The 25971-nt window shown below is 43.6% G+C and overlaps 3 protein-coding genes and 3 non-coding genes across 11 annotated transcripts in view; 2 read left to right on the top strand and 4 right to left on the bottom strand.

Annotated features, from left to right (window-relative positions):
* Window positions 1-8: 8 nt before the first annotated feature.
* RFC4 (replication factor C subunit 4) lies at window positions 9-8627 on the top strand. 2 transcript variants are annotated; one of them, XM_015871688.2, is made up of 10 exons: window positions 9-241; window positions 747-825; window positions 3615-3694; window positions 4119-4238; window positions 4494-4637; window positions 4827-4947; window positions 5269-5394; window positions 6368-6448; window positions 7350-7466; window positions 7611-8627. In XM_015871688.2, exons 1-10 carry the CDS (start codon window positions 117-119, stop codon window positions 7704-7706), a joined length of 1089 nt encoding a protein of 362 aa, XP_015727174.2. In that variant the 5' UTR covers window positions 9-116; the 3' UTR covers window positions 7707-8627. The 2 variants fall into 2 exon arrangements, with proteins under 2 accessions (XP_015727174.2, XP_085369319.1); XM_085513193.1 differs by having other exon boundaries at window positions 9-204; window positions 7611-7795.
* Window positions 8265-15007, bottom strand: EIF4A2 (eukaryotic translation initiation factor 4A2). 5 transcript variants are annotated; one of them, XR_014933282.1, is made up of 12 exons: window positions 14945-15007; window positions 14232-14277; window positions 14008-14140; window positions 13610-13749; window positions 12289-12457; window positions 12075-12184; window positions 11684-11827; window positions 11199-11336; window positions 10851-10940; window positions 10526-10605; window positions 9714-9819; window positions 8265-9068 (listed from the first exon to the last, which is right to left on the bottom strand). XR_014933282.1 is itself a non-coding variant. In XM_015871687.3 (11 exons), the coding sequence occupies exons 1-11, from the start codon at window positions 14971-14973 to the stop codon at window positions 8924-8926; spliced, it is 1224 nt and encodes a 407-aa protein (XP_015727173.1). In that variant the 5' UTR covers window positions 14974-15007; the 3' UTR covers window positions 8265-8923. The 5 variants fall into 5 exon arrangements, 3 of the variants coding, with proteins under 3 accessions (XP_015727173.1, XP_085369318.1, XP_085369317.1); XR_014933283.1 differs by lacking the exon at window positions 13610-13749; XM_015871687.3 differs by lacking the exon at window positions 9714-9819.
* On the bottom strand, window positions 11011-11138 carry LOC116653873 (small nucleolar RNA SNORA63). The gene has a single exon (XR_004308467.2). It is a non-coding gene; the product is annotated as a small nucleolar RNA SNORA63 (small nucleolar RNA).
* Window positions 11458-11638, bottom strand: LOC116653881 (small nucleolar RNA SNORA81). Its single transcript, XR_004308474.2, has one exon. It is a non-coding gene; the product is annotated as a small nucleolar RNA SNORA81 (small nucleolar RNA).
* Window positions 13827-13896, bottom strand: LOC116653883 (small nucleolar RNA SNORD2). Its single transcript, XR_004308476.2, has one exon. It is a non-coding gene; the product is annotated as a small nucleolar RNA SNORD2 (small nucleolar RNA).
* A 5174-nt stretch (window positions 15008-20181) lies between the features above and the next one.
* The window catches only part of SENP5 (SUMO specific peptidase 5), a 129669-nt gene continuing 123879 nt past the window's right edge, over window positions 20182-25971 (top strand). The window contains exon 1 of the mRNA XM_085513184.1: window positions 20182-20293. The gene's annotated coding sequence lies outside the window, so the exon portion shown is untranslated. The remainder of the gene's footprint in view (window positions 20294-25971) is intronic.

Raw genomic sequence — 25971 nt, 5'->3', positions numbered from 1 at the left:
GTCGCCTTGAGTGACGGGCTGCTTGGCGGGAAGTTGGTGAGGGGTTGTTGTGCCCTGTGTGGTGAGCCGGGATTAACGGCCGAGCTGAGGGGAAGGACGGAGCCACAGTCACAGCCATGCAGGCCTTCCTGAAAGGCCCGGCCTCCATCAGCAACAAACCTACTGCCAACAAGGAGAGGAGCGCGGCGGGGAGCAGCGGGGAAGGCAAGAAGCTCAAACCCGTCCCCTGGGTGGAGAAATAGTAAGGGCCTGTTGGACTGGGGGGGGGTCATAGCTGGGGGTGTTTGCAGATGTGCTCCAGGAATGAGCGCAGGGCCGTGGTTATGGTTAGTAATGGTCAGCAATGGTTAGTTCTGGTTAGTAATGGTCAATTCTGGTCAGCAATGGTCAGTTCTGGTCAGCAATGGTCAGTTCTGGTCAGCAATGGTCAGTTCTGGTCAGCAATGGTCAGTTCTGGTCAGCAATGGTTGGCTGTGGCCAGCAATGGTTGGCTATGGCCAGCAATGCTCGGCTATGGTCAGCTATGGTCAGCAATGGTTAGTTATATTTAGCACTGATGGCTTCCTGAGCTGTCAGTCACCGCGGGGAGGCGTCTGGCACAGTTCCTGTTGGGATTGTGGCCTCAGCTGCAGGAGTTACTGTAGCTCTATAGAATGGATGTATTTGGGAAGGGAAATGCTGTCTTAATTTATGTTCTCGCTGAAGCTGTTTGGTAATCAAACTGCGTTTGATGTCTTTCTCTTTAGTCGCCCCAAAAACGTGGATGAAGTCGCCTTCCAGGATGAAGTTGTTGCTGTATTGAAGAAGTCCCTGGAAGGTGCTGATGTGAGTGCTGCACTAACAGCTGCCCAAGCATGGCAACATTTAGGCAGCAGTGGGGAGAGCTTCCCTTTCTGGCTTGGCTGTGGCTGTTTCTCCAGGCTAACCAAGTGATTTCCAATGGCACCTGATAAGCCCTGCGGTACCTGATGTGTCCAGCTCTCTGAGCACTGTGAACTCTCAGCTCTGTGACACATTGGAATTTATTCTGGGAAATCTGAACTGGTGAACTCGCTGTTAATAATTTCAGTGCTGGAGGAGCTTTTGTTTTTGAGATGCTGCTGTTCAGCTGATGCTTCTGGTGCTTATGACAAAGAGTAGAGGGGAAACTTTTCATAGAAAAACCTAAATTGCCAGTTATTGTTGCTCATCAGTTGTAGTGATTTACTGGTGCTTCTAAGAAACTGCTAAACATGTTTCTTGTTTTTTTTCATTCCTCCTCCTTTCCAAATGTGAAAAACCCCTTCCTTACATTCATGCTGATACTCCTTTAGCTCCATATTTCACCTAGAGGGGGTGTTCTGTTTCTATGGACAGGTAATGCTGGCTGGTAAGGATGTCCCAAGAGCAGCAGTTGTGATGTGGGTATCTGTTCACTGAGAGCTATAAAAACCAGGTCAGGCTTTACAGAGAGTTGCGGAGGAAGCCTTTCACTTGTTGTGCACTCTGATGTGCAGTGTGTGTCCATCGTTGTTTGGAACTTTTACACTGAAACAATTTATTCTTGTTTTGATTAGTTTGAGGCTATATAGATCTGAAAACATGCATTTAATCGGAACGTGCAAAAGCTAAAGTATTTTAGTATGGGGAGTTAAAATAGAGCTAGTATGACAGAACTGGGAAAGACTCGTGTAATTTATTTAGTTTGTGTCTTCAGATTCAGTTTATTTTAAGAACACAGTTATGACCTTACTGTGTACTACTGTATCCTCAAAAATCCAGGTCTTAACAGCAATGCTGCTGTATTCTAATATTTTGTCTGGTTCTAGAAATTAGTGAGGAACTGTTCATGGCTGAAGAGAACTGAGTTCTGCCATCTATCTGGGCACGTCAGTCTTGCAGGGTTGTTTAGGTGATGGGTTGTCAAGTTCTATTTTGAGCATCAGCTATTTAAAACCCTTCACTTCTGGATCAGCCACGTCTGTCAGATCATGAGCCTTGTGCTGACTTTTTGCCTCCTGAGTTGGAAAAAAAGCAAATCAGAATTCGTCTGTATGGTGGTTACAGGCTTCATATGTTACTGTAGCTACCCAAGCTCAGCAAACCATTTGAGAACAAAACTGAGAGTTGTTCAAGTATTTGATGCTTTCAAAATTGGAAGATTTTTGTTACTTTTTGGGAGGACTCGTTCTGTCGAAAAGGCAAAAGTGTAATTTAAACTCTGAGTGGCTGACTCTGTTTCAGGAGTTCTTATTGAATCTGGTGATCTGATGGGATCAAAGAAACAGCTGTGACAATGTGCTAAGCTTGTGTCATGTGCTTTATTTAAACCTTACTGCTGCAAATGGAAAGTTAGTCCTCTGTTGAATTGCTTTTAAGTATTTGTGGGCCTTGGTTTTGAAGCTGCTAAATAGGGCAGGATTTCTAAAACCGCAGTACATCTCAGTCTAAAATAGCAAGCATTTCTCTTGTTATAAATTGGAAAGATCAGAGTCCGGGTGGTTTTTGAGCTGGAGAAATTGATTTCTGCCTGCCAGGGCTGTTGTTGTTCTTTTTTAGAGAAACTGACTTATGTTATGCTATTCTTTAATGTTCCAATTATTAGGTAGTTATTTTACTGACTGAGAACCAAGAGAATTAAGAGTAAGACTATAATTCTGGTTTACATCCTTACCTGCAGTAAAACTTGTAGAGAGGCACCTGGGGCTTCTCCTGCTTGTGGTGTTTCCCATGAGCAGGCAGTGCCTGCAGGGTATCCTGCCTTCCCCCTGCGAGGTTGGAGCAAGGGTTAACCAGCTCAGCTTTCAGTCTGTTAAAATTAGTGCTGCAGAGTTACATGAAGGATGAGGCTGTGCTTGTTGACAAAGCAATGTAAATACTGTGATAACCTCAGCGAGAAACGAGCATAAAAGGGGTTGAAGCCAAAGTAGTAGTTGCAGCATGGATTTAATGAATTCAGAAACACCGATTCCTGTTAAAGCTTTTAAGCTGTGAATGTTTCTTTTGAGAGTTAGAGTGTGAATCAGCACAGAGCCATGAAATTATGAGTCTTGAATCCACAAAATGTCTGCTGGTGCAGCGTGCTGACTAACATGGCTGGTGGTGAATTTTCTATTGTCATTTCAGAAGCATTTCCTCTCCACGGAGATTTCTAAAACTGCACAGGGAGACAATAACGCTGTGGGGTTTAATTAAACTTGGAAAGCCTCGTGTTTGTATTGAGTACTGTTTACTTTTCATTAACCAGGGAACCAGGCAACAACTGATTGGCAGAAAGAGCAGGGAAACTCAAAATGTGTTTTTAATAATAAAATAATGACGTTCTGCCATCCGTACTTTTCCAGCACGTACTCAGTGGTGTTTGTTCTGTCTTACCTTTTTAAGATGGAATATTTGTTGCCGAAGAGATCTGCCCCCGTTTCATTTTCTGACTGTGGATCACACACCCCTGCATTTCACTCTGCTCTTTAGATGCCTTTGGCTTTGCTGCTCTGATTCTGTCTGTGTTGCTCGCTATATTCAGCATAAAGCTCTTTAACTTCAGTTGAATCTTTAGAAATAGAACGTGAGCCAAAAATAAGTCAGACAGAGAGGTTTATATTATTGCTGTTCTAAACGCTGCCTTACTGTTGCAGCTTCCCAATCTGCTGTTCTATGGCCCGCCTGGAACTGGAAAGACCTCCACTATTTTAGCAGCTGCCAGAGAGCTCTTTGGGTAAGCTGGAACTGTGTTGCATCAGTATAAGCAACAATCGTGTCTTCTAATTGTGTGCCTCTGGTTGACCACCCCCACTGACCAGATCTGGAGATTTAGCTGTTTCTTCCACGCTGCTCACAGCATATAAGGACACATAATAACAGTGCTCTGTGTTTATTGAGGCAGCTTCCGATTGCTTTTTCCTGTAATTTTATGCTTTGCTGTTTTGGCAGTCTGGGAATCAACTTTTAAAATACCTAATGGACATTCATACATAACATTAATGATCTCAAATTAATTGTGTTTTACCAAAGTGTGTTATTCATTAATGCTAACAGAAATAATATCTGGAGTTCAAAAGGGGTGGAAGGTTTGTTAGCATACTTTGTCACATACTGTTGCATGCATTAACAGCTAACATGTTGCAATAAAAACCTTGCAGGCCTGAACTATTCCGACAAAGAGTCCTGGAGTTAAATGCCTCTGATGAGCGCGGGATTCAAGTGATCCGTGAGAAGGTGAAGGCTTTTGCTCAGCTCACAGCATCTGGAAGCCGAGCAGAGTAAGTGCTGAACCTGGGCTGGCTCTGTTTGGTGGATTTTCTTGCTTAGGACAAGTTACGTGATTGTTTTCATTCAGGTGAATGCCGTAATTTAACACTGCTCTGAAATGAGCGCTGCGATCAAGCTCGCAATGTGTACCATGCTTGGGCTAAGCTCTGACTTGATGTCATTTCACATAAAATACAGCTTAGCATTTGCACTGATATTTTAACTTGACTGCGTGTCTCCTGGATGACAGATCTTTTATCTTTCAGTGGTAAAGTTTGTCCTCCCTTTAAGATTGTGATCCTGGATGAAGCAGACTCTATGACCTCAGCAGCCCAGGCAGCCTTAAGGCGCACCATGGAAAAAGAATCTAAAACAACACGTTTTTGCCTTATTTGTAACTACATCAGCAGGTAAGGAAGGAATTTGTTGCTTATTTGAACTTGTTACTCTTCTTCCTACTCAGTACTTCTTATTTTGCTTAGGTTTCAATATATATGTAGATATATTTTACGGTGTTACAGTTTGTTTCTGTTGTTTGACTCCACAGCTTCATCTGCATGAATGTGACCATCTAATCATTTGGCATTTTTCTTTTTCAGAATAATTGAACCTTTAACATCTCGCTGCTCCAAATTCCGTTTCAAACCTTTGTCAGACAAAATCCAGCACCAGAGGCTACTGGATGTTTCTGAGAAGGAAAATGTGAAAATCACTAGTGAGGTGATTACTGAGTAATTTTATTGTTTAATCCAGTGCATAATTGTGTGCTGCTGTCCCAAGTTTCATTTCAGTTATGGGACAAATAACTTGGGAAAGGTTGGTGATGCATTTGTGGCGTAAAATCCTGGTTGTGAGATCTTCCCTCTGCATTAGGTCTGTAGTAGCATCTATATTAGCAGAGAGGTAACCTGTGTATTGAGGCTGGCTGCAACCATCTGCTTCAGGCATTGCCTGATTGTTCTAAAGTCAATTTGCTGAGAAAGTCTGTGTTTTAATTAACAGTGAAAATATAACTCGGCATTTTCTCCTGTGGTCTTTCAGGCAGTATCTTACCTTGTTAAAGTGTCAGATGGAGACTTAAGAAGAGCCATTACTTACCTTCAAAGCGCCACTCGCTTGATGGGTGGGAAGGAGATCACAGAGAAGACTGTCGCTGAAATTGCTGGGGTGAGCTTTGTTTTACAGCTTCTATAGTAAGTCTGAAAAGCATTTGTGTATGAAGCATGCTTGCTATCTCTATCTGCCTTTGGATTAGAAACACCATGGAGGAATGTCTTTCAGTAGCAGCTTGCTTTCAACCGGAGGTCCACAGCAGGAGTCTCTCTCCAAGCATCTGTGCAGATCGGCTTTTTACTGAGACAGCAGTGATTTCATCCAGAGCGATACGGATGATATTGGCAGGGAGAGCAGAATTCTGGGAGAAAATGAGTTTTAAAAGCTGATGTGAAGGTGTTTCTATGGCAACAAAACGCCCCCAAAAGCCAGAAATTTAAGATTAGGACTTGAAAACTGGAAAAGTAAATTGGCTTTAATGATGGACACCTTTCCCTTGAAGTGTCACTGTGATTGTGAGGGCTGAGAGGTTTTCTCATGGGATGGAATGGAAACAGGCAGTGGCTGCTGTGCGTGTTTCATAGAACAGCTGTGGTTTTTCTTCTAAATTTTCAGTGAACTGTTCAGTTCACACACAGCATCTGGCTGCCTGGAAAGAGCCGGATCTCACTTACAGGTAAATGTAAGTCATCATTTCTAAGAAAGCTTCTTAGAAAGAAAACAGATAATAATAGGAAGGAGAAGCATAACATTCCATTTGGCAGCTTACTGAACAGTACGTAGTTAAAGAGAAGGAACACAACTTCACATCTCCATAAAAGACTTCCAAGTTTTTGGCCATACAGACCTTTCAGGTGGGGGCTAAGCTTAAGACAGATGAATAAGGAAGCTTTAAAAGCAGACATTCAGCTGATGGGAATGATGATGCGTAGAGAAGAGAATGTCATCACTACTCCCTGCTCTGAGATGAATGAAATGGTCTCCTTTATGAACACTTCATATTTGCTGCCGTAAACATCAGCTTCAAGTCCTGACTGAATTCTGAGTGCACCAAATTGAAAGTAAGGAATGTAACTTCTTGTTGCAGGTTATCCCAAGAGAAACAATAGACGGGTTGCTGTCTGCCTGCTGGAGTGGCTCATTTGAGAAACTGGAAACAGCGGCAAAGGTAGAGTCCCTTAGTGCTCTAGCTTGAAGGCTTTGCTAGATCACTGCCCCACGGATCCATTGCTATGGCACTGCAGCTGAGAGCCCACCTGGTATTATGCCGGGCTTTCCCTTCTGAGGGAGTTGAGAAAGCTGCAGGACAAGATTCCCTACCAGTGTAACTGTTTCTCCTGATCTAAACTTGGTGGCATGTAGAGCTCATAGGCAGGATTAGGCACAGTGGGAATTTATAGTGAGACGCTTAGCTCAGAGCTTTAGAATTGTACAGTGGACAGGCCTAGTCTCTGAACTAGTCACCTACTTAGCAACGCAGAAGCTGCGTTAGATGAGAAGTATCTGAATAAAGCTGTACTAAGCCTTCAGTCTTAAAATAATTCATGTTAATCTTACAGTACAGTAAGCTTGTCTTACCAACTGCAGTGACTTAAAATACATCTTGCTGGAGAAGGCACGAGCTGCTGGTTTATGGAGGTGAACTTCTTATTTTAATACAAACAAAAGTTCTACTCTGAAGAATGTGACGTTCCTAATACTATGAGTTGACGTTTAGTCAGTGTTGAGCTGGACCTTCAATGTAGGCCTCCCTGTTCCATTCCCTGCTGCACTGTGGATTTTGCTTCAATATTAGTGCTTGGTAAACAATTGACTGCATGCTTTTATGAAGCGTGGTGCTTGATATTTGTACCAGATTGCACTACTGCCTCTTCTATTTTCCTAAGCTTCTGTCTGCGTACATGGCTTAATGGATGCTCCTATCAATATTTACTGCCATGTGACACTATGCAGCATGAAGTTCCACACAAGGTTCCAGTACAGTCTTCAGGTTCAGTTTGTCAGCTTGCTTTTCCATTTTCTGGTGTTCTATTGCTTAATTTTTTCCATTTCCTTCTACCCTTACACAGAATCTTCTCAATGAGGGCTACGCTGTTGCTCAGCTCGTAAACCAGCTTCATGATATTGTTGTTGAGAGTGAAGACTTAAGTGACAAGCAGAAATCAGTCATCGCTGAGAAGCTTGCAGTAAGTTTCTAGTCTGCCTTTTTGTGCATCTCCCTTTGTATGGATCAACTGTGAAGGCTTGGCCTCCCTGAGAGCTTAAGGACAGAGTAACCAGCTGCCAAGTTGTAAAGGGCTGTAAAGGTTTTTAACTTTGTCTGTTTGCAGGAGGTGGACAAATGCTTGGCAGATGGTGCTGACGAGTACTTGCAGTTGATAAGTCTGTGTGCCCTGGTGATGCAGCAGCTAACACGGAACACTTAACTTGCTCCTCCAGTGGCAGCTGTTGTGGGGGTGGTTGTGGGACCTGCCTACTTTCATATTGTTTTTTGCAATAAAGTAATTGCTCAGCAGTTGGGAATAGTCATGGTTTAATTAAAAGAAGCACGAATGACCTATTGGCTTATTGGAACCTGTGATGCTAGTCTTTAAAACAGGACTAAGAAAGAACTCTGCTTTGGCCGGTGGATGCTGAATGAGCATCTTTTAGCAGGGTCTGTAATATTAAATGTAGCAGGAACCACTTCACATTGAATGCATTGTGGCTTTGGTGAGGTGAGTGGAAAACCACTATGGAAGGTGATGAAGGATCTCAGTTTAGTTACAAAGTGAATTTTGAAGGCTGGTAGCAGCTGCTGTAGCCTTAAATCCATGCCTTTCACAGTGTATTTAGGTAACCAAACATTTTTTATGTACAAACTGGCCCTGTGCTCCACTTACATGAATGCAGTGTGAGAAACAAAGCCTGAGTCCCCACAGGAAGCCTAGAGGTGTCGGAGCTGCTCACCCTCCCAGCTGAAAAAAAAGGACTTACAATGTAAGTGAATATAGAAGTATTTTATTGAACATTCAAACTTCATTAAGACATGTGCAATATGGCAAATTTTACTGGGTTTAACCCTAACTAAGACAATAGTATGATTGCTTGCTTGCTGGGGCTTAGCAACAGGGTCCAGATCACACTTACCACTAATTAAATACTTTATTGAATAAATACATATCAAACAAAAATGCATTTTAATGCTCTTATAAAAGTTTTGAGATTTTGAAAGGCCTTTCCAATTCGATCTGAAGGGTAAGTACATACAATAAAGGAAGGTAGGCTAGTTTAACATAATTGGCTGACTTTATACAGCACTTATATCTTTTAGTCCATAAGTAAATTATTAAATGATAAAGAACATCTAATACAACCACTTCTATGGAACTAGGAAATAAATTTCTAATAAAGAAAAAATTTACAGACCCCATGACTTTCCACCCAACCCCAACAGTCTAACCCTAAAGTGGACAAAGCCGCCGGCTCTCCCCACAAGAGCTCACGACAAAAAGTCGCTTCGCTTATCAAAAATCTGTATTTCTGATCCGTTATGAGCATTGAGACAAGATTCAATAGATCCCCAAAGAAAGAAGCACAATGCAAGTGAATCGCCTATTCAGCAACAGCGAGCACCGCATTCAAACCATCTCCTCTCCAGGGATTAAATGAGGTCAGCCACATTCATTGGCATCTCCTCCACTGTAGTATTGTAGAATGTCTCAATATCACGCAGAATCCTCTTGTCCTCTTCAGTGACAAAGTTTATAGCCACACCCTTCCTGCCAAAACGACCCCCTCGGCCAATCCTGCACGGAACAGAGAACGTGTTAATACAGCAGGTATCAGCTCCACTCACTGCAAGGATCTTAAAGACAATTAACTTCTGTTTTTATCTGCCAGCAGCCAGTTTATGCTGTATTTACAGGGCTGGCTGCTGACCAACATCACCTCTGGTTAAGAAAAACTAGCAGTTAGTGCCAACAGTACAAGTGTCCATCCTATGGAGAGCAGCAGAGCTTCGCTTTGGGCTGCAAAGCCAGATCTTCATGTAATGGTTGGTACTGCAGTAACTCCTCTCCCTCCTCCCCTCCTTGAGGAATCAAAAGCCCAAACCACATGCATCCAATCTCCAGCACGTGGGGCACAGAGATGGTTTATCTTTTGAAAATCAGAACTTCTTGTTCATCCAATAACATGGAGCAGCACGCTCCATTTTAATTTAATTTGACATTAATGGTTTCCAGTGGGAAAACTTAGGGTTTTTGTAGGAACAGAAGTATAAGCTCGCTGTTCTACAGTCTACATCTGTTACACACCATCCATTTAGTTACACCCACCATCAGTTCTACCTTCCTGCTGCCTGCCCAACACAGCACCTCATCAACAAGGGCTACACACAGAAATGGCTCACAGAACTTAGTGAATAATCATGACAAAAGAAATATAAATACCGACTCGCTCTTTATTCAAACTGTGCCGCTTACGAATCCACGTCCTAAATTACGTCAACGTCGTTTCTGAGCACCATCTTGTGTCATCAACTGCTGCTATCGACTCCTGTATTTTTTTTACATCAAGTAACAAAGCACAGTTTACTTAATTTAGGGACAGTCACTGAAGCAGTTAAACTAAACCTAGGGAAACAAAACTCAAGTTGCTACCAGACGACACACACCACAGAGGAAAGAACCACTGCAGGAGGAGCCACCGAGAGCAAACAAGGCACACACAGCACCAACACAAGGAGACCTCCAGGAGTGAAGGCAGATCCAAACCACTGGGCTTGCCAACATTAATGTTTACAGACTGTGCAGCAGCACTAGAGTGAGGGTCAGCCAGGACCTGGGATCCAGCTGATAACCTAAGATGCTATGCCAGTAATGGCATCGTCATCACCTGCTACAACCTGGACCATGGAGGCAGCTCACCCACACGTCAGCAACACACGTATCAGCCATTGCTGAACCCTGCACGTATCTAAGTTTTCCCACTGCTTTTTAAACATCGATTTAAGAGCTCTGCTCCTCCCTCATCTCAGGACTGTGTGCAAATCAGGGCTTGCTTTTTTCAAGCATAAAAAGAGCCAATGCATTTACTTCCTGCTAGTTTTTTTTTTTTGACTTTGTTAGCAGTTATTGTATGCATGGATGGTAACACTCAGTGACAAAAGGCCAATGGGAAGAGCAGGTGAGGATCTGTGCCAAGTTCTGTACGAACATGGCATTCGGTGCAGTGTTCAAACTAGAGGACAGAGCAAACTGACCTGTGAATGTAGTTTTCACGATTGGTCGGCAGGTCATAATTTATAACCAAAGAAACTTGCTGCACATCAATGCCACGAGCCTGGAAAACAACACAGCACCTTCAGTGCAAGTCACAACCTTTACATTTCATTACTTAGCACTTGTTTTGTTGACTACATTGTTAGTGATGAACTACAACTATGTAGTCCATAGTGGAGCATAGTCTTTTTCTCTTCCAAGAAGCTCCAGTAGTTCAAGGCTACAAGAACCTTCACTGAATTATGAAGCTTTTGGCACCACACTGAAACAAAGCTCGTTGTTCGCTGTGAGGTAATTAATACTCACCAGCAAGTCAGTAGTGATCAAGACACGGCTTGATCCAGATCTGAACTCTCTCATGATAACATCCCGCTCCTTCTGGTCCATGTCACCATGCTGCAGTTAAGAACATGAGAATTACTGTGGCAATTCCAGTACTGCAGACAGGAATACCTTCAGAAGTGAGATGTATGAAACCCAGCGTCCCTACCTGCTGTGGGAACTGAGCAGGTAGGGATAGAAGGAAACATTTTTCTTTCAGCAGGGGGAACGATAATACAGCACCGCACAGCTATATCATAACTTATCCTGCTTTTATGAGTCTTGATTTTCTGTACACAGCCACCACTTCAAAAGGAAAAGAACAATTCTTACCAGAGCTGAGACTGTGAAGTCCCTGGCATGCATTTTTTCTGTAAGCCAGTCCACTTTTCTCCTTGTATTCAGAAAGATGACAGCCTGAGTGATGGTCAGCGTCTCATACAGATCGCAGAGAGTATCAAGCTTCCACTCCTGCACACAGCACAAACAACAGAAATAAAACCCCTCAAGCTATGATCAGTAAATCACAACCTACTGTGCACCTAATTCACAGGACCTGGACAACCAGAACAATACAGGAAGTTTCTGCAGCAACTGTTGCACCAGATCTTCAGACACAGGACAATGGACATTAAGAAAGAGGTCCACCCCGGTCTTTTTCAATCCAGCGCATTGTTTTTCTTCTTCTTGCGTGTACTCTACTAGCATTACTACAGAAACCAAAGCTCAGCCTCAGCTTCTGTAATTTTAGCACAGTGCTTTAACAAGAAGGTAACGCTTTTGAACTCTTCCAATCCCAAGTGTTAACTGATACAAACCTCTCTTTCAACATTAATGTAGAACTGCTTGATACCCTCCAGAGTCAGTTCTTCCTTCTTCACTAGGATACGTATGGGCTCTCTCATGAACTTTTTGGTCACTTCCAACACATCCATTGGCATTGTAGCTGATAGCAGCACAACCTGGAAAGCATTGCTTGGTGTTAGCACACATGTAGGACATGACATTGGTTTCTGCTCTGTGACTCTGACCAGGAAAATTGGAGCCATTAACAAAAGCAGTGACTGCATTGCCACATTTATGTCACAGCATGAACCCGACCTTCTGTGCGGTCAAGGCAGACAGGACAGCAATTGAGCAGTTGGCACCTGCACCGGTAACCAAACCTGCACCCATCAATTGGAACATAAGATGATTTGGTTTTTTTACCTGAATGTTAGTGCTTAGTTTTTGAAAGATCTCATAGATTTGATCCTTAAATCCTCGGCTCAACATTTCATCAGCTTCATCCAGAACAAACATTTTGATCCATTTAGGTGCTATTAAAAAAAGGGAATACTTGGTTTAATTTCAGGAACATGCAACACTTCCTCAATCAGAATTACTGAGCTCCCACCAAGAGAAAAATCAAATCCATACTTACACAGGTAGCGTCTGTTTAACATATCGAACACACGGCCCGGAGTTCCAACCACAATGTGTGGAGCTTCAGCCTGAAGTTTCTGCATTTCATTGCGAACATTTGTGCCACCAATGCAAGCATGGCATGTTGCTCCCATGTAATCTCCAAGGGCCAGAATTACCTTTTGAATCTAAAAATAAAACCCTTCTGTGAGTAGCAGCTACTGGCAGGCTCAGTGCTGTATCATTGCTGATTATGGACTGAAAAAGATTATGTGGCTCTACAGACTATAGAGAAGACCTGCCTCTTATTTTGCCCCACTGCTCGTTATTTAGGTGCTCATTAGAAACACTAAGACTGAGGGGCACTTCTGAAGTTGATATTTCACCCTTACCAGTTTTAACCACCTAAAGGCGATTCCCAACTATCTGTTGGGTTGTGAAGCAAGGCCTCAGAAGCAAACTGAGCTGCTAACATCTGCACATGAAGCACTTGTAGGAGGAGCTTAGGAAAGTGCCCTGTGATCTGAGGAGGCTTTGAGAGAAGCCTCATCTCAGCAACATCTTCAGACTGAAAACCAAAGACCAAACTCTCAGTCAGAGGCTCTTGCTCCACTCATCTGTTTTTTTCCAGCTCGTCTGCATCACATCTAATACATTCAGTTTTTCCTTCAAGAAAAATCTTTACCCCAGCACTGGCACCTTGGTATATACTAGTTTTAAAAGCAGAGCAAATTGTACACGATTGATTTTATGCTCCATTATGAGCTCTGGTCATTTTAACCTTAGAAAGCCAGCATTACTGGGTTAATGATAAATTATGTATCCTTTATGCTCTGGTTCAAGCACTCCCACTTACTAAAACAGAACATCAAGCCCTGAGGGTGACATGGACATGCAATGTAACAACATTAAGGCAAGAAAACATCACAGTATTACAGAAACAATGGAGCGGCCACATGCGCACTGCAGTTTTCATGTTGCACAACTGCACGCAAGTTGAAATAGTTTCAAAAAAGTCCATTTGTTTCCACTCAGAACACCAGACTTCAATAACACTTTTTTTTTTGTGGCTGAAGATGCTCCCTCAGAACTGTGCAGCCGAGCAGCTGCTTCCTGCAGCCCCAGCACAGCGCAGCCCTCCACATGCAGCACAACTCTTCCAGCAGGCAGAGAACTCATGGGACAGAAGCCAGTTTATATCCCCCATTACTCAACATGAAAAGGGTTCTGAATGGATTTTAGTTACAGCCCCTTAAGTCTGTTTATTGTCTCACAGTTGTGAAACGTGAAACCTATGCAACACACAAGCAGCTTTTTTTTTTTAACTACACTATCAATACCTGTTGAGCCAGTTCTCTGGTAGGGGCCAATACTAGTGCTTGGGTCTCCTTGAGATCAATCTCCAACTGCTGCAGGATGGAAATAGCAAATGTGGCTGTCTTGCCAGTACCTGACTGAGCTTGAGCAATCACATCATACCCTAAAAAAAGTAGGATACATATTTACTGTTCCCACATGGGTCATTCGCGTTTAGTTTTATTTCATTCCCCTTGAAATAAGTGATCAGTATTACAAGTTCTCTCCATTTCAGGTCAGTCCCGAAAGATGGTGTACCATCATATCACTTGTTCCATAGATTAAAAACATGTACAAAGGCAGAAATACAGTATTACATTCAATTTTTTAATGTTTTCTTAATTAACGTGTAGCTATTGGTGTTAAGGAACCACCCTCCTACCTTTGATGCATGGAATAATAGCTCTCTGCTGAATAGCTGAAGGCTTTTCAAAACCATAAGCATAAATACCCCTTAGGAGGGATTCTTTTAAATTCATATCATCAAAATTGTCGACGATCTCATTCCAATTGCTCTGCAATAAAGAATAAAACAAGAAAACACCCCGTGTTACTCCATCCACAACCCATCTCCCTGTATCAGGGACACGATGGAGCTCTGCTCACCTCAATGACACCATCGGGCTCCATTCCCTCGGGGCCGCCATGGTCTCTGCAGGAGGAGAACAACAGCAGCGTCAGCGACGGGTGTATGACAGATCGGCCCAGCAGGTGCCCTGGTACGGAGCCAGCCGCCCCAACTCGCAGCCCATCGGCCTGACTCCCCTCCCCCTTCCCGTGGCTGTTAATGGCGGCCGCAGCGCAGAGCGAGCTCCGCAGCGACGGAGGGAGGGGGAGGAAGGAGGGGGGGGGGGAGCCGCTTCCCCCACCCCACCGCGTCAGCAAGTCTCGCGAGAGCTCCACCCCTGGGATTGCGCAAATGGCGCCGTGCGGGCGGTGAGGAGGAAGGCGCCGCTCAGCGCCACGGGCCGCGCCTCGGCAGCGCTATGGCCGACAGGAACGAGGGGGGCTCAGAGCGGGGGTTAATGTGGGGAAACGGAGATAAAAGCGAGGGGAAATAAAGGGAAATAAGCGCCCGAAACGAAAGTACCGCCCTGTTTTATCGCGCAGCGTTGGATAAGAGCTAAAAACAGCCCTTTTTCATAAGTGGGGATTGTCAGAGATCGGAAATAAGGACGGGAACCCAGAGAAAAGGGGTTTAATCGGGGTTTGATCCCGGCTGGAGAACAGCGCGGGATGGAAACGGCTGGAAGCGGGAGGGGCCGCAGCGCGTCCCGGCCTGTCCCACCCGCAGCGAACAAGGGCCGTGCCCCCCGTACCTGCTGTAATCCGCCGAGCCCCCGGACATGTTCCGCTCAGCAGCGCTGTCCTCAACTGAAAAGGCAAAGCTTCCGCGGCGGCCGCCTTATATATCCACCCGCTGCCGGACTCGTTTCGCTCCGCTCTGCGCATGGATACACGCCTCACACCGAGGCGGAAAAACACCAATTCCTGCGGATTGAGGCCTCCCCACGAGCTCTCCCCATCTCCCCGATCCCCGAGCTGCTTCCAGCCGGTGTTTCTCAGCCCCCGGGGGTCGCGAGGGCGGCGGAACCTCGGACTACTTTTCCACCCCTTGGACGGCGGAAGGATATTGCAGCAGTGGCGGAGTGACGGGGCCGCGCTTCTTCCTCTCCCCCCCCCCCCCGCTCTGTACGGGGTTTCCCAGCCCGGCCCTGCTGCAGCGGGGGAGGGGAGCGCGGGGCGCCGCGCTGAGGGGAGCTGTGTGCCATGGCTGCGTGATGAGCACGTACCGCCATGGGTGTTTGTAAAGCTCCTCCTTGTACAGTCTGAACACAGCCGGGCACAGCGGCTCCTTCGGGCACTGCGGGACTCGCCCCCCGCTCCCCACACACAGAAGCGGCCCCGCTGTACAGAGCTGCTTTCCCATCTTATTTAACGCTGAGGCGGCGGGTGCTGCCCAGCTCCATGCGGGTACAACCCGACATGAGGCAGCTCTGCACAGCCCGCAGGGATCTGCCCCTCATTTCACGTTAAGGGGAAACGTCTGGATGGCTTTAATTCACCCCCTGTGTTTTGCTGTACTGCGTACATCCGTGTTTCTTATGTAGGCAAATAATGTTAGTTGTAAGCCATCGTTTGCTGCCCTCCTTAATACGCATACGTGAGTCACCTCTGAAACTTGTTTCCATAGTGATTCTATATGAACAAGTGCGGTGCTTGGAAAACACGACCCTTTGCTTGTCAGGAATACTGAGAATAGTGCAGAACTGTCTAGAATATCCGTGAGGAGACTCAGAGAGGCCGAATGTACCCATCCTGTGGGAGCATCTGCAGGGGAAACACCTTTAAAGTACCAGCAGTGCCAGTGTCTGAGCTGAGCTGTACAAAGCTGTACAAACACGGCCTCTGGTGACCTGCTGTGCTCCCAGGCCCTGCCTGTGTGGGGTGGGAGGGCTGCAGTGCTGCTTAGTTCACACCGCCCCACAGCAGTGCCCCAATGCCTTCCTAATCCACAGCCATCTACATGGGACATTTAGGAATGTCAGCCATCACTTTTCAGTCTTTGAAGGCCCTTTCAAATAGCTCGTAAGCTGCCATCTCAGAAGCAGGTATAGCACTGGAAGGTCAGACTTTGCCACTGATGCTGGGATTTGCTGCATCCTCCAGCTCTAAAGCTCTCTCAGCTGTGTGCAGCCATCTCCACTCAAAGTTTGCTCAAGGCCCGTGTTTGTGTTATCATCAGGCTGCAGTGATAGCAAAAAGATGATATAGAATAACAGCTTTGTCTGTATTGCTGTCATTAGGATCCAGTGCCGCTTATGTGCTTTGCCCTTCGGTAGATGTCTCCCAAAAGACAATCTTGGTGAATCATGAGATCTTTGGTAGGAATGAACAGAACGACGCATTTATTAATACGGGGTAACAGATGGACCAGCTAGTTTAGCAGCTGGGTTTCCAGTCATTACTCATCCACATCAAAGTAAAGAATGATATATCTAAAGAAAGCAGTAGGAGTTGACACCTCCTGAAGCTGAGCTCTAGTTGAGCAATCCCTTGGAAATTTCAGAAAGCTCCTTTTAGAAATCTCCTACCATCACTTGAATGTACCATGAAGCTGTCATGTACATGTGGGGAATGCTAGAACACCCCAAGGTCTCTTCCTATGCTGGACTCCAGTCTTGTGCTGCAGCTGATCATCAAGTCTCCGTGATGGCCATGTTGAGTGAAGTGAAAGCGCTTCCTCTCTCTTAGCTGAAGATCTGTCTCATCGAGTCATCAAGCTTTAGGCCAGTAAGGAGCATTGCCCACAATGCTTAAATGAATTAGGAGCCAAGCGCTGTGCAAAGCCAATGGGATTTGGGCAGCTTTATTTCATTTCTTTGTCTCCTGTGCTCAATGTGTTCTGGACATTCAGACTTGGTGCTGAGGCCACAGGGTGGACTGGGCCTTTTGCTGAGCAGCTGACTCACTTCTCTGCAATGTACACATGGTGGTTTGTGGCTGTGCTCCCTCATTGCTCCAAGAGCAGGTCTCCAAGCAGCGCTCCTGCTTCAGTTCTGCATGCCTCTAACCTGAGTCCTCTCACTGCCTATAAGATAACAGGTAATCCCAACGCAGATACTCAAAGCAGAATATTGTTTTACTTCTGTCATTTCTTCCACCATTAATTCCTCTGTGTGCTGTGGAGCTTGATGCTCATCTCCTTGCTGAGTGACTGCATTATTTCTTACAGTTGTAGAGGTTTGTAGCCACACCCTGGACACGCCTGCAGCTGAGCTCTGTTCTGCAGTATCTAAAACACTTTCGGTGTGACCACAGCCCTGTCATCCTTGCAGTTCAATCAAATAAGTGATACGTACTAGATACTTCCTATTCGCTTCTATTGGAATGAGAAGTTTGCACTTCAGTTTGTTTCCTTTGTAAAGTGGGGAATCAGTACTTTCCTCAGAGGTTACACGTGGGCTGGTGTTTGAAAAGTGTGGAGCTACGTAATGGGAAGAGGCTTAAAAAGCATTTGCTAGGAGTTGCCCGCATGCTTTCAGGATAGAGTTTGTTCTTTCTATTGCAAAGGCAAAGAAAGAGCGATTAAGCAGGTGGCGGCTGCTGATAACATCCGGGCAGTCCTGGGGTTACGTTTGTTTTTTAAGTTAATTACAAGGCTTCTGTACTACCCTGCAATAGCATGCCATGTATTTCCCTGAGAAAGTCTTCAAATAATGTTTTTTTTCCCATTGTTGAGAAAAAGGTAAATTTAATTGTATAAAGCGAGCGCTTTTCCCTTTGATATTGGCAAACCATCTAAGTAAGTTATTTGTTCTCATGGTTGTTCAATTTGGAATCCCCTGAAGATGCCTGAGATTTTTAATCACTGAGCTGATTTCACTTCATTTTTGAAAGAGCCGTGCTGGCCGAGCTGCAGCTGGATTGAATGTTAAGTACCTTTCCTCATTGATTAAACAAACCTCCAAGAAACAGAGTGGTGTTTCTGTCCTTTCAAGGAGGACCCAGGGCCTGTGAGCTGTGCCAAGACAGGAGCCCCACTGTGCCCCAGCAGCTCTCGGATCATACAGGGCTGTATCCACAGCATCATGGTCTGTAGTAAAACAAAAATGGTCAAGGGATCCAGGCCTGTGTGTGTGCTGAAGTCTCCGTCTCCTCCAGGAGAGCGTCTTAACCTGTAAAACAGAATATTCTGAGTACAAAGAGCTTGTTCCAACATGTAAATGTTAGCAGTAAAGATGGTCATTAATAAAATGAGCTGCGTGGTTAGAGATGTTGCCTCGAGGTAAACTTTGGTTTCTGGAAACTGAAAGTTTTCCACAGAGCTTTAATTTTTATAAGAAATTGGCATCTGTTTATTTCTGAAGGTGAGCACAGATCAGATTCCCCGAGTTCTGGTTTTGTCAGCAGTGCTGGCTTAATAGGAGAATACAGATGAGAGCTTTCAGCTTTGTGCCCTCATTTCATCTGCCTGGAAAATGAGAATTATAATCTCCTATTTTAGAAGTGTCCCTTAGATTGTGAACTGTTTAAGGACTGATTGCTTTCTGTGCTATGCTTCCATCTACACGCGGTCGTTCCAGGAGGGGAGCTGAGGTTTCACCTGGGTAAAATGTTGTAAAAAAAGAATAGTGGAGGTAAATATCGAGGTGTGTTTAATCACTTTTGTTTTGTTAATCCTTGGGAGATTTTTTGTTTTGTATGATAAAAGTGTAAATATTAGGAGGCTTTCCTCCCTCACAGCATTACAGATGCATGCTGTTGTCAGGATTGGGTCTGAAATGTGTGCCTGAAGCTGCTGAGAAGCTCATTTGTAACCTTTCCCCTCTTTTGTGTGTAGTTTCCTCTTAGGGTTGCAGAGCACCTGTAGGCCAGCCCTTAGCTCCCACGATCTGGGCTGTAACCCACCCCAGAATGCTATTATATTTTGTTTTGTATGGTGAGCGAATGCTACCAGGTACAGCAGGAACGAACGTATAAGGTGCAAGACAGTTAAAAACTTGTGCTTTTATTTTCAGGTGGTGCCCAAGAACAGCTATGCAAGTTCTCTCAGGATCCAGCGATGCCAGCACAGCCAGCACCCAGGTGATCACATTATTTTGGCTTGGAAGTGCTGCAGCACTGCTTGTGCTAACCCAGGGCTTCATGACACTGCTGTCAGTAGGGACCAGGAACCTTTGTTCTTTACACAGCAGGAAACAGAAATGAGAGTTCATGTTGAATTTCAGAAATATATTGATTTATTTCATGCATATCTGGGAAGTGGTTAGATGATAATTTACTGGCTTTTTTTTCCCCTTCAATAAATGGAGCAAATGTATGTTCTGCTGTTGAAAGTCATTTTCTCTTGTGCAGGTACTGTAATAGATTTTAATAAATCTTCTGAGCCATATACAATTGTGGGGTTTTTTTTTTGCTAATATATTCAACCTTTATTTGTTGCACATTCTGCTGATTAATTTAAAAGTGGAAAAAACAGGAAAATCAAATATGGCAGCGATATCTATGTTATAGATATTCAATAACCACCCATTACTACAGATTTCTTTCTTGGCTCATTTGTCTTCTGTAGCTTGTGCTACATTTCCAAATATTTTCTGATATACGTTGCCATGCATTGCAAGACTCTGAGATCTTGTGTGATGTGATTCCTTTTGTTTTAGCAGGAATTTAACAAAGCACTGATTTAGTTTATTTGTCAGTAATGAGCAAAGACTCATTACAAAATATTTACAGCTTTCCGGACTAATGTGGATATGATATTTTGTGCATCTTAAGCTCAGACTTCTTCCATTCTCGTGTTTCTGTATGAAAAAGCTGAGTATTGCCGGGATTTTACATAGCTTCAATTCATTACACAAAAGGAGTTCTCCAGTTTCCTTTACTGTTATTCATTTGCATTGCTAACATTCATCTTCTAAAACAGACATAGAAGTTTGCACCTTTAGGAGCGCATATTTTCTGAAATCACATCAGAACTGTGTTAATTCTCGCTGCATTGGAATTGTCTTTGCTAATTTACTGGGCTAACAAACTGCATGTCTTCCTGCAGAAGGAAGGAGAGAGCAGTGCGAACCGTAAAGAACTGCTGCCTCAGAGCTGCTGTTGCCATAGAGCTTCTAATGAGGAAAAAACTGCAGCAAGGATTTCTGCTGCTGCTGAAGGTAAGATGAGGGCACGCAAAGGCTGTAGGAGGGGGTGGGGAGGCAGAGGGAGGGAGAAGAAGAAGAAAGTCTGCGTCCTTGCTGTCTAAAAAAGGAAATTCAGTTTCAGTGTACTCGAACAGAATTGCTGGTGCAGAAGAACAAAGCTATCTCGGTTGTTTAGGATAGCAGGAGTGATGAGCAAGCAAGCGCATTCCCATGCTTTCAGGAGGAAATGCTGCAAAGAAGGGAGGAGAAGCAGAGCTATCGTTTAGAAAATACTGCTGCTTTCAGATACCTGCTTCTTGGCACTGCGCTGCATTAGGATTGTTCCCCAGGGTAAAGACAACTGTGGCAGATAAGCAGGAAGTAAAATTAGTGCTGAAAATTTTCAGCATACTCTTACAGATTCTGTCGGTCTATATTAAAATATGTTACATTCAGCAGTACAGTACTGTGAAGCCTTTCAAAAACAACTGCAATTGTGTTGGTTTTTTACAGTGAGGTTGTTGTGATAAATTAATCCTTCCTCAGTCTTTAATGCTGAATGCAGAACTGACATCAGACCTGCTTTCCTTAGTATGTCTTGAACAGGGAAAGCTCTGCAGAATAAGCCTCTCCATGATCTTTGCAGAATTACCCATGAAATCCTCATCCCAAAAGCTGTTGCCACTGTTTCTACACATCTGTTTTGTCATGTATTGCAGCTTTTTGCTATTGCTTCCCTGCTCATTCTATCAGTCTCTTACTGCTTTCTGAGATGTCTTAAGCCATGTGCACTGCCCAGCAAACCCAGCACATCTGCCATATTTTCACAGCAGGACCCTGAAGAGAATAAAACTTGTAGAGGGTGTTACTAAAGGCAGTGATAACACTGGGTGTCTTAGTTACATTAATAGAAGTGTGTTGATGTTGTTCAACCACCTGTTCAATGTACTGAGTATGCCTGCATAGAACAGAATTGTGAATTTCCTTTGCAATTTCTTCATTTGCACTTTGTCACCACTTATCAAATGTCTGACCATCTCTCCTGGAATTCTGTCTGAAGATTGGCACAGAGTGAGTTTCTCCAATAGCAGCCTGTTGGATTGATCGAGAATCACCAGTACAGGCTATCAATAAAAGTATATTTGGGATTCTGATCGGTGTCAGCCTTACAGTCTCTCATGACATGGTTACTCCATGGGATTATAGCACTTGTATGTGCCATTTCTGAGTTGTGAATTGCACTGTGATAGATATATTGATTTTGAACACATCAGTTGCATTTTCAGAGGTACGTCATGAGGATAGAAATGTGTAAGTGTACTTTTTAGGAGTTTGACTCATTTTGTGAGTCACACTCATCTTGGCAGCCTCATGCACAGCACATAGACTCTCTGCAGACTTTGGAACCACTCTTACCTACTGCAATCCTCAGCAAAGCCAGTGGTTGGTGACATCCTATTAAGATTTGCGTGGATCCCTTGAGCTAACACATGAAGATCAAGCCTTAATCCATGATTGAGGTAACCCTTGATGTTACAAGCATTTAGTTCAGTGTCAGTGGGTGGTTTAGCGATTTTCTGCTCCAAAGAGTTACCAGTATCCTGTTGGAGTGAATAATTATGTATCTGAGCTCCACACACCATTGTGCATTTCAGAGTTCAGTCAGCTTACGGATCACATTACTCAGAGATCCAAAATGATACCTTAGTCAATTATGACTCTATATAATAAATCCCCCATATGGCAAAAGAAGGTAATAGTAGCTCCTTCAAATTTGGTACAGGCACTGCAGAGCAGTAACAGGTAATAAAGAAAGAAAATTAGCTTTCCACCCCTGACAACCAGCAACAGCTCAAGAGAAATGCAATCTCTAATCAGCTGGTAACTGAGGGTGAGAAGTGGATCCCAGCTCCACCCTTTCCAGTCACTTACATGCACTGCTTGCACCTGAGCATCCTGGGTTAGTCCTGCCTTCTCACCTGGAGCTCAGCTGTTGGTTCAAGCTGTGACCTGGCAATTCCACTGCATCCCTTGTATAGACTGTCCAGGGAGAAATGAATGATCCTTAAGTAGACAAAAATTTAGTTACCTTAGACAAGCACTTGGTGGAAAGTTATTGTTGCGCAGTCCTAGATCAACTTAATATAATTCTACATCTCCAAAAAACAAATAGCTAGAAGCACTCATGTTGCTAATTGAGTTTACTCTCAGATATGGGTAAATATCTTTTGCATAAAGTACGGATATTTATTTTGTTGCAATTGGTGTCATATTAAGTACATGTGGTGGTACATGTCAAGTACATATTTATTCTGAGAAAGTGAAGAAAGTGCTAATACAGAAATGTCTTGGTGTGTGAAACAGGACGCAGATGCTTTATGACCTTGAGATCAAAGCTACTCTGTGTTAGGCTGTGCGAGCTACAGCCATCATGTCTATGAGCTTTTGTGGAAGTTTCAGAGGTGTTTTGGTTGTACTATGGTGGAAAAGGGACTTTCATCTAAATCTAGCCTAAACAGAGGAGTTTCATATAAATCTGTTAATCTGTCAGTGTGTTTGTATGGAGCTCTGAAGAAAGAGGAGATCTTGTACTGTATGCTTGTTTTCTTTCTTCTTCTGTCAGAGTTGTACTGTAGAATTGTTTAAGGAAAGGATGAAGTGTGGCAAAACTTTGCCCATAACACTGTAATCTCTGCATTTGGGCCGGCAAAAAAAAAGAAAAGCAATGTTGTTGTTGTCTGGTGTTGCTGTGATTAATGCCAGGACCTGCACCAGTTCCCAAAACTCCTCCAATTTAAGGCTTATTTTAAGTATTGACGTTGCCATAATCACCATTTTTTCCCTGTTTGCTGGGAGGTGCTGCACTGCTCTGTGTCCAGTTCCATCTCTTTCAAGTCATATCATTCTTCTACCATGGGCACTGACAGGGTGCTGTAGGCTTGATTAGTAGAAGTGCTGAGTAGCCGTGCTACCATTTAAAGCTAGTAGCAGCTCTGGCTTCTCAGCACGGTTTTAGAACCAGGCCTCAAGGCTCAGATGTGATTTTTCAGTTTAGCTGTCATGAGGCTGTTTAAGTGATCACTCTGAATTCGCCTCAACACCTGGAACGGATTTGTTTTTCCTTTTCTTTAGGAAGTATTTTGTCAATACTGGATTGATTCCAGGGAAGCTGGAATCAGGATCCCTTCATTAGTACTATTAGTATTCTCTGTGACTCGGTTTGAACTGAAAGAGCAAGGTGGGCAGTTTACAATGTGAAAACAGTAGTTCAGTGTTTCATATTCAAATTGCAAATCAGTGATATTGGAATTCCTGGTCAGAAATTGGGTTTCCATGATCCCTGTTGTTATGGTCTGAGAAGAGCTATTCCTTTGGAGCTTACATTCAGGTTTTTGCTGAGCAGCAGATTAAACCAGTTCAGTAGCACCAGTAATTACAGTACTCATTGTTGCAAGGTGCCTTACCCAATTAGGAAAACTTTCACTCTTTTCTTCTTGAACCAGCCTTCCTCCTGCTTGGAATGCAATAGAAACATCATTATTAGCTACATTGTACCAAACCAACTTTGTTCAGTGCTTAAATAAAAGGGTGGAAACTGAATTGCAGAAGTGGGAGTTTGTGAACGCAGTGAAATCCAGCGATGTGTGTGAGTAGCTGGTCGTGGAATTGAAAATGTCTGTTTTAGTTGTTTTTAATAACATTTGGGAATATGGATATGGTATTTTGTATGTCTGTCTAAGTATCGGCGGCCACGTAATGTTGCCATTTCTAGTTCTGTAGCCACTTGAGCTCATTTTATCCCTGGAGCTGTGTTTCCTGAATTGAGAGCAATTATCATGATGGCTGATAGACTTCAGAAAACGAGGAAATAAATGGGTTCTTACGTTCCCCGCTTTCTGTTGTCAGGTGCCTGCAGAGCTCTCTCCATGACTAGTTACACTTTGGGAACACAGCATTAGATGATGACTGGAATTACAGAGTGTAACTAAAAGGTTGTGTCTGAATTACAACAGACACCCAGCAGGCCGCCCATAGCAAAGCTGAGGAGTTGTGGGGTTATTTTTGCATGTCATTTAAATATGTATTTTGTCTCATTGCCACAGATGGAACAAACAAGAGAGAAAAGAGCACTTTAAATCCAGACGGTAACAAAATGGCCATCAGGTGGCTCTGGTTCTCAGCAGTATGAGGAACAGAGGCTTAATTCAGATATATTTTCATACCCTACACTACCAGTTCCAATTGTCTGAATGTGCCAGATTGCTATATATATATATTTTTCTTCTGACGCAGGATTTGCTATTATTTTTTTTAATATCCACATACAGCTTGATTTATACACCTTGCACATAGTGAGTAACTGGCAAACTTTTTATTCTCTGTTGATGGAGCTTAGCATTTAATACAGGTCGCACAAGCGTGGTGTTACTGATACAAAAGCTTCGCTAATTGTTAAGCCTGCTAAACCTTTCGTGGCAATCCCGAACCCCTAATTTGGAGATAGTATTTGGAGATCAGCGATTCGGCTGCAACTGAAAATCTGCCATCTGCTGGACGAGGAGGAAAATGACTTGTGGAGTGTTCGAGTGGCTCCAACGAGAGGAGAAATTGGCGGCTCTGTAGGGCTTTTTTCAGCAGCGTTTCAGATCAGGTCGGTAGTTTTGTGACAGCATGTTTTTCTATCCGAAAGTACCGATCTGTTATAATTAAAACTTTCTGTGGGAGCACGTCAATGAGGAATAGAAATGTTCCATTCTAAAAACATCAGAACATACTGTTTCCAAGTTTTTACACTGTAACACTGATTTATTTTTTTTTAGTAAAGAATGATATATTTTTTTAAAGTAATCATTTTTTATGCTATAAAAACAATAAGTCAAAACTGAAATGGTCTTTGTATGAAGCACTGTTGAGCCTCACATAATCACTGTAGTACATGAGAAGTTCAAGGCCATGAGTTGTGTAGGATTCCTGGTGATTACTGTGCTGCTCTGACCACTCTGCTTCGCTCCCTGTGGCTGTGCAGGTGTGCTCTGTAAGGATGACACAGCAGGGCTCTGCCTGTCTTTTCATTCAGCTGAATCAGAGACAGAAGGATGCTTAGCTTTTCTTGTTTGTTTCTTCTTTTGCTGCAGTTTTTCACATTTACTTAAATTGCTATAATAATTTAAAGAAAAACTGGTCTGAATGTAGACTTATACACAAAGAACTCCCAGGTATTCCCAGAATCATACTACTCAGTATTTTGGGGGGGGACTTTTCTTTATATAGCTTTGTACGATCAGTACTTGTCACATGCTAAAAAGAAAACACAGACTTTGCATTTTATCCTGCATGGAAAGCAATGAATGAAAGAATTCCAGGATCTGATAGCAGTAGATCTGAAAGTTCTTATTTTTATATGTGTCCTTAAAATGGGGCTGTAGCTAAGTTTGATTTCTTAAAGACTGCTAATTTTGTTTTCTGGAAGGGCGATGTTTCTGGTTATATAACACCAGTCATGACAAATAACAAATGTACATCTGTAGGATGGCCAGTTAAGCTGTGTTAGAGAAAGGTTTAGGTTTATGTAACCAGGCTGAGTTTATATTCAAAGATATTTTTCTAATTATGGATTTTATGGATTCTTAAACACCAGGCACAGCTCTTTTGGTTGCTGTATGGCTGTGTGAGTCAGGAGGGTGCCAGAGCACTGATTACATCTGTAAAAC

The sequence above is a fragment of the Coturnix japonica genome, chromosome 12, assembly GCF_054131305.1.
Source record: "Coturnix japonica strain WE chromosome 12, WE-NBRP24, whole genome shotgun sequence".
NCBI classification, from domain to species: Eukaryota; Metazoa; Chordata; class Aves; order Galliformes; family Phasianidae; genus Coturnix; species Coturnix japonica.
Note: the sequence above shows the minus strand (reverse complement) of the source record. Positions and strands in the feature narration are given on the sequence as shown.

Bases quoted from the DNA above. Each gene is read 5' to 3' on its own strand.
- RFC4 (XM_015871688.2), top strand. From the start codon at position 117: ATGCAGGCCTTCCTGAAAGGCCCGGCCTCCATCAGCAACAAACCTACT. The intron at 5,395-6,367 runs GTGAGCTTTGTT...TTCTTGTTGCAG, and splicing joins CTGTCGCTGAAATTGCTGGG to GTTATCCCAAGAGAAACAAT. The intron at 7,467-7,610 runs GTAAGTTTCTAG...GTCTGTTTGCAG, and splicing joins TCATCGCTGAGAAGCTTGCA to GAGGTGGACAAATGCTTGGC.
- EIF4A2 (XM_015871687.3), bottom strand. From the start codon at position 14,973: ATGTCCGGGGGCTCGGCGGATTACAGCAG. The intron at 14,141-14,231 runs GTGAGCAGAGCT...TCTTTATTGCAG, and splicing joins AGCCCGATGGTGTCATTGAG to AGCAATTGGAATGAGATCGT. The intron at 13,750-14,007 runs GTAGGAGGGTGG...TACTTTTTTTAG, and splicing joins TATTATTCCATGCATCAAAG to GGTATGATGTGATTGCTCAA.